The sequence below is a fragment of the Trachymyrmex septentrionalis genome, unplaced genomic scaffold (assembly GCF_001594115.1).
Source record: "Trachymyrmex septentrionalis isolate Tsep2-gDNA-1 unplaced genomic scaffold, Tsep1.0 scaffold69, whole genome shotgun sequence".
In the NCBI taxonomy this organism is placed as follows: domain Eukaryota; kingdom Metazoa; phylum Arthropoda; class Insecta; order Hymenoptera; family Formicidae; genus Trachymyrmex; species Trachymyrmex septentrionalis.
This window is the reverse complement of record NW_017305873.1, coordinates 1,109,296-1,117,219: the sequence shown is the minus strand read 5'-3', so window position 1 is coordinate 1,117,219 and position 7,924 is coordinate 1,109,296. Positions and strand designations below refer to the sequence as shown.

At 33.3% G+C, this 7,924-nt stretch overlaps 1 protein-coding gene across 1 annotated transcript in view; it reads right to left on the bottom strand.

Moving 5' to 3' along the window:
• LOC108753331 overlaps positions 1 to 7,924 on the bottom strand; it is a 21,149-nt gene that overhangs the window by 3,301 nt on the left and 9,924 nt on the right. The window contains exon 2 of the mRNA XM_018494820.1: positions 6,262 to 6,322. Within this exon, the coding sequence (XP_018350322.1) occupies positions 6,262 to 6,322 (61 nt within the window). The remainder of the gene's footprint in view (positions 1 to 6,261; positions 6,323 to 7,924) is intronic.

Genomic DNA, 7,924 nt, shown 5'->3' with positions numbered 1-7,924 from the left:
ACACACACACACACACACACACACACACACACACATACATATATACACATACACACACACATTTCATTACTTGAACGTTACATATATAGCGGGGCCGCGGTACAATCGAATCTAGAATTATCCCTCTCCAACACGTTTCGCGTTTTAGGGCGTTGTTTACGCTTGGGATTTACGAGCTTCCTTCACCGGACCGCTGATATCACCGGCGGAAAAAGACGGATGCGTTATCGCTCGTTCGTAACGAACATCGTGAAGCGCAAATAGAAAACACGGCGTCTTTAGCTTGTAGCTTGCCTTTGTACTTGGGAGGCGTGGGTGAACCCTTGCGGTTGATTATACTTAGAAACAAACTTTGCTCATTTCGCTTATTGGCAACAGGGTTACCGAAGATCTGTTAGGGATCGAATAAACTTTATGAGAGAATCGAGGTATTTAATTCTCGGAGAATGAAATGGAATGTATTAAGGAATTTTAGGGAAATACTTTTTGCTCGAAATAGAGTTGAAAGTTTAATCCGCGCAATCTGGGATTGCCGAAATAGAAATGATACATGAGCGAGCCGGAACATTATTCTACTTCGAGCGCTAATTAAAGTTCCGCTTATTAGTGCGAAATTGTATCGATACTTTTAGTATTAAAACTTAAAACATAAAGTCAGTGAGTTATTAAAATTAAAATTCAATATGATGATAATAAATCTAACAGAATGTGAGCCTAATGCCTGTTTCTAGTTCTAAAAATTAGGAAAAGATGAAGAGTAAGTTGAATCGAGATCAAACATTGAAAAAGAACTGAACTTAATAAATATTTGTCCGAATAGTTCTAAATAAATATTTATTAAATGTAAACATATATTATTTGATATAAAACCATAAAAATTGATTTAACTATCTTTTTTTTTATTAAACAAATATTTATTTACTGTTAGCAAATGTTTACTTAGTACTATTGAAAAAAATGTATTAAGATTTAGTAAATATTTTTTTCAGTAAAATTGGTTTATATTGATGGCAACGGATATAAGAAAATCCACGGTATCTTTTGAGTATCGAAATAAGTTTGTTTTGACTCGAGAAATTTGTTCAGCGGGATACAAATCTTCAAAGGGACAAAAAGAGAATCTTGAACATGATCTTTACGTTCCGGTGGTTACCTACTTTTCTTACAACGATGGCTATTTACCCGGGACGAGTGGCGAAATCAATTTCGCGCGGGTTAAGGATAACGCGGACGGAAGACAGAATAGATATTCGCCTCGTCAGCGCGAATGCCTGCCGCCACGGTAATCACAAACCATTTTCATGGCACGTTGCCGCGTTGGCGGAACGGGGTCGAAGGAACGTCGAAAGGGCAGAGGGCGACGATCGAAGCGGAGATTAATCGGCGATGGTCGTGGCGACGGTGCGAGATTTCACGAATTTCACAATCCGACTGTAACGCGATCCCCATTGGGTCACCGTACGTAAAACTGCGTCCACGAAAACGTATCGTATTTCCTGTTGCAACGTTAGCTTCGATTGATGGAACGGAAAGGTCTTGTTTGACAATAAAAAAAGCCATTTAGCATTTGACATTTGTATATCTTTCGCTATTTATTTATGTTGTTGCTATTTTTTTTCTGCATGTCTCTCTAAAATTGTTCATTTTGCAATTTTAATACGGGTAAATGTTACTTGTGAAAAAAAAAATTATTATAATTTAACTATAATTTGTGATCATTTTTAATACCAACTATATATTTTTTAGCAGAACTAGAAATATGATTATTATTAATAATAACGATAATAATTATAAAATTGGAGCTCTTCCCTACAGAAATTTAATATTGGAAGGTAATAATTAATAACTTATTTAGAGTATTAAAAGCGCTGAACAGTACAAAATGAGTAATTTCGAATATTAAATTAGGCAGGATCAAATTAGATTTCTGTAAGAGTTAACCATAATTATCTGAGCATTAAAATTGTTGTCGCTTTTGACACTCAAAGTAAGTAATAATTATGGTTAACTCTTACGTTCCAATTTACTACTGGCTAATTTAATACTAGCAATTATTTATTTTCAGTATTAAAAGCATCGAACAACAATACTTTTAATGTACGAAATACATAATTTCCAGTATTAAATTAGCCAGTATTAAATTAAATTGGATTTCTGTAAGTTAATCGCAATTATATATATTTTACCATGCAATTCTAGTCACAAATACTTTTCCCTCATTATCTTCCAAGTTTCATGACATAAATAGAACCTACGATAATTACACTTTAAATATTTTTCGTATAATGTATATCGTGCCGTTACTATTTTATCTCTTATTTTTAAATAAATTTCAATATTACGTATAAGAAAATAATATTTTAATTTTTGTAATGAAGACAACGACTTATATATTATATTTACTGTTCAAATATCGCTGCGTTAAGTATATGACGTATTCGTTTAGTAAATGCTGATCTAAAGAAGGCAAATGCATTCATGACGTCCGTTGTACTATCGACGTTCGCCTAGAGAGGCTCTGCGGTATCGCGGCCGCAACGATTGTCGTTTGCGTCAGGCGTTACGTCACTAGTATGCCGGCACAGCCGTGTGTTGCCGCGGAAAAGTATTGATTTTTCGAAAATCACAAAATATATGTGTAATCGTACAAGACAAACGTTATTTAATTATAAAAATATGAATTTTAGAACTGAATCCTGATTGGATATGAAACTGCAACGTATGTATTGTCAAGTATACTTTTCCTTTATTAATTTTCGAAGATATTTTTCGAGGAAAAACTTTCATCTTACACCTGGTTTGTTTGATAAATTGAAATTAGAATCGAAAATAGTCACATTTGACATTAAACACACGGACGATTGCGTTTAAAGATTCGCCTCGCATTCCTCTCTTGAGACGAAAGGCTCGGATATTATTTGAGAGATTACGCCGGATGGGAAAGAGGAGATACGTGAATGGCATTTGATTGCGCTCGAGTAAACGCGCAAATTCGATTCCGACAATCACGAGAATGCGATGCAATTAATTTTTTTTCTCTTGCGATAACGGATTCGATAATAAATTTGCATTGTTTAACCGTCTAATGAAGAGTGATAGTACGGTGATATGCGTCTCACGTGCCCTTAGAACTTCTCTTTCGACCATAATCTCCTAACAGCATCTTACACATGACGTCAAGGACTCAACGGCTTAGCGAGGATCGTCCAAGCATGAATGGACGGCGGTGTCCAACAGGGAAACGAAACCGACCGCATTTTGAGCGAAATTTAGTGCGGAACTTTCCAATCTCCGGTTCAACTGAACTTTGCGAGAGGTACCGGAGTATATCGATTGCCGGATTCACGAGGGAGCTAAAAGCGCTATTACATATGCTGAAAATATTTCCGCATCCCGCAGGCACTGAGGGGTATTTCATTTACGACCGGAAATATATGTCGACGCGATTACATGTGGCAGCGGTTTTGTGTTAAATGTTTAGAAGATTGAACACAGTGGATTGCTTCAGTCTGTTACAACGATAATCTCTTTGTTCTTGTCAATATGGCTATTGCACGGTTTTACACAAAAACAATTTTGCTGAAATTAAAAAATTTTTAATATTTAAAAATTTAGCTAAATACAGATCTGAAAATAATTTTGGTGGAACTTATAAATAAATAAATCTAACAAAGCTATTTTTGTTAAACTATCAAAATAATTACGTAAGACGCTCAAACTGGTTGCTAGAATATCAAAAGTTTTCGTAACATTGCTCGCTGTTTGAATTTTCTACATAATTATTTGATAGATTCCAACAGAATTGTTTTAGCTAAAACAGATCTGTGTTTAGCTAAATTTTTAGAAACTTCAGCAAAATTTTTTTTTGCGTAAAATCATACAATTATTTTTTACCCGACGAGTCTCACACATCTATATATAAAAACGTGAATAAAATTTCACTAATTTTTAAAAATTAATTGTGATATAACGCGCGATTCCATTAATTAATTCCAAATATTTATATCAATATTATTTTAGTACTAATTATTTCTTTATATATTTAGTATCAGTTACGTATTCTTATAAAAAAGTAATGAAATATTTTTTCCTACAAATTATAAAACCATTCACAGAATTATAAATGCACGTTCAATTTACGTAACGTAATTATTCCTACTGCCCGCTCCTGCAGGTATTATTTATATAGAATGTTTCAATTGCTCTTCGATAGGTCGCAAAGGGTTCAGGTATAACAGAGTACACGTAGAAACCACGTAATTTTGTCGCAACTAAAGATAGGCCCGATACTTCCGCCGCGTTTCTTCATTCAGCGTCTGCCTATGACGCGGCAATACTACTTTCTCATTGCATTACTTATAAGCGGCTATCTGCAGATCGAACGACGTTAACTCGCGATATGCGCGCAAGAGCGATCGATGTGCTATAAGCGCAATAAAAATAAAGTAACGTCGCTAAGAATAAGATCGCTCGTTCGCTGCTGGGACAATTTTTTCCCACTGCCAATCGGCCGTGTGCTATCGCGAAACACCTCGAAATTTCGCAACTCTCAAGCCGACATTCTTATCGTGTCGCAAGAAGACGCGATCGATACTTGTACTCTAAATCCGTACTTGCTATTCTGATCACGAATCTCACGACGTATTCTAATGCCGAATTTTATTCGTGGTAACGTCATATCCGAGTCGCAGACGCAGACGGGAGAATTGGACAATTATATTTGGCGGTAATTGCACGACGAAAATAGCCTGATTAGCACGGAATCGAAATGTATTATTTGTTTATGAGGATGTTTACGAGATCTTGAGTGTGTCGATTGGAATTACTAAAGATTCCTCACGAATATAAATATTAAATTATTTAAAATTGAATAACCAAAAGTTGATGAATGTGGAATTAATCGACCGAGCTCTTCTTGTCAAGATTTGTAAAATAAATCGTATTGGTTTTCATTAACTTATTTACGTTACGGAAACGTTTCTCCATTTAATTAATTTTACAATGTCGATATTCCGACGTAGATAATGCCAATGTTGTACGGGTATCGACTTGCAGCATGTATCTTGTGAAATATTGATTTGCTACCGACTAAATATAAAAGTAATGATATTCTATAAAATTTAAGCATTTCTATTTGTGCGGTGGCAGCTCGTATTGTTGTACCGTCAAAGTGCTCTGCCGTCCTATTTGCTAACGCCCACGCCGAGAATTTGCAAATGTCATGAAAAACGTGAAAGTGTAATTTATTGGAGAAATGTTTTTCCGTTTAATTAGTAAATGTTATTAATTGTAACATAAAGTCAATATTCTGATTCAATATAGGTGCTACCGACAAAAATTTCAATTTACATTTATGTATAAAACTCTCGTCCGCAAAGATTTTCGAAACAATTAGATGACTTTTTTTAGCATTTGCGTACAAACGAACGGGGTGCATCGCGGTTCGAATCAAATTGTAAAAATTAAATCTTTTCTACTATTATATTTAATTAAATAAGAAACAATTGTTCGTTGATGAATATGCTTTGATATTAAATATCTTTTCAAGAAGATTTAAATTAAAAGTAATTAATCTTTTTCTTTCGCTTTCAGAGGAATTTTTTGAAATTTTTTTCTTAGGAAAACCCTCGCATAATAATCATATAACACGACAAAATCATATAATTTTTGCTGTGTCATCATTTAAACGTACAAAAAAAATTAAATCATAATTTGATTAAAGAATATTCGACGCCAAAAAAGTGGTCAAAGAAGTTCTCATTAAGAAGTTATATCGTGTTTGTGAAAGATGTAGATTAATATAACACAGATGGATAATTCTTAATAGTCTTAATTCCTCATTCCCGCATTATGCGTAATAATGAATTTCTAAAGGTCGCGAAAAACATACACCCACGAAAATCCTTAAAATAACTAACTTCCGCAAAAGCCGCTTAACGGCAAAATTATCGATGTGTGTGAGTATATATTATGTATACATATGCCCTTTTTTCGAGCACAATCGGGCGAAATTTCGCGTAAAACAAGAAAAGTAAAAATGCGAAAAAACAAGTTGAATCATCGACGCGTAAACATAAAATAAGAGACAAAAAACGATTGGAATTGTTAGAAAAATATATTATTTTACTTTATTTTAAAATTAAAATAGTAAATGAAAACAAAATTATCGTTTTTTGCAAAAACAATCGTGTAGCTCTCTAATAAAATTTAAAAACCGATAAAAATGGAATGTAATTTTAGATTTTATAAAGTTCAGCTCACCTGAAAGCACCGTGGATTTCCCTGCCCGATGCCATCGTCACTGCAATATCAGGTAACGATCCTGCAATGAATAAAAAAGCATTAGTTTTCATATAAATGAAATAACCATTTTAAAGAAGAGGGATAGAATTTTCCGCGTATTGAGAGTCTCTCTGTTAAGGCGACCTTACATCCGTTCTCATTTCTTTTCTTAAACAAGGCGACTTCTCTTACGCTCGTACAAATCGCTTTAACGTGAACGAGGACGACGCTCTTCATCTTCCGTGAGTTTTCTCATGCGAAACGAAACTTCTCTTCGGTAAAGAAAACAACTTGATCGTTATTCTTGAATACGAAACGAATCCGCAATCACATCGTCCTTGTCCTTTTAATTGTAAGCATGACGAAGTTGAAGGTAGATTAAAATAATTATGTAGGACGCTCAAGTATAATGAACAATGTTGCAAAAAGTTTTAACATTCTGGTAATCACAGTTAGATTATACAAACTTACAAGCACATTATAAAGAAAAACGTAATGAAAATATGAATAATTATAAGTGAAATTTAGACCGATAAGAATAAATAAAAGGATAAACTAGGAAAAATATTTTGATCTATAAACAAAAATTTTATCGTAATAAATTTTGGTTGAAATATACCGAATAAAAATTTTTTAACACAAAATTGTAATTTTACATGAACTTAATTTTTTAATTAATATAAACAAAATATTTTTGTTATTTACTACAAAGTAGAGAAATTATTTTACAAAATCAATTAAATTTTTTGTTGCATAAGCAAAACATTTGATTGTTGTTAAAAAATGCTACAACTAAACATTTTTGCTAAAGGCACTAAATTTTTTTGCTAGTATAAAAACAGTTATATTTTCGGTCCGTAAAAGCGGATCTTATTATTTGATAATATTAATATTTACAAATACACTCTGAGAGACATGTTTGATATGAATAACGAATATATGAATTATGTTTTAAAAATTTTATGTTTTAAAAAATTGTTCTATTCAGAATTTGGTAAAAAAAAAATTTTAATTAGAACATAATTTTTAAATTGAAACAATAAAATTTTGGTAGTACTTCACGCATCAACAAAATTATTTATATTAAACATTTCTCTCAGTGTATAGTGGTGGACAGAATGGTTGTGACACTTTTTGTCGGTGAATTCGGAATCTGCTCACCGAGCGATTAATTTGTACTTATGGGTCTAATCAGTCACGTTCAACCGCTATACGAGCTATACACATAAATGTATACCACAATTTTTCAGTTCTATATAATATTCGAAAATATGAAGTATAATACAAGTTAAAATTGAAAAGAATTTATCTCAATGAAACAAATGTTTAATTATTTATTAAATAATTTCGTAATATCGTTTCGAAAATTTTCCAACGTCCTACGAGAAGTCTGTTAATACCCAACGTTTAAATGTAACTGCAAAATTTATCTCTGTGTTCCAATTATGACAATGCGCGCAACTGTTAACCCAGAGGTAACGTTACATATTTCCAGCCACGGATGACGTGTCAGTACTTAAGGCTTAACGACGCGCGAAACTCGCTCTGTAATTCGCTCGTCGGAGACAACGTTGTTGCAATTCGGGCTTGGACAATGAAGCCGTTCTCCTCCTCCGGGATTGATATAATACTGCGTTATATG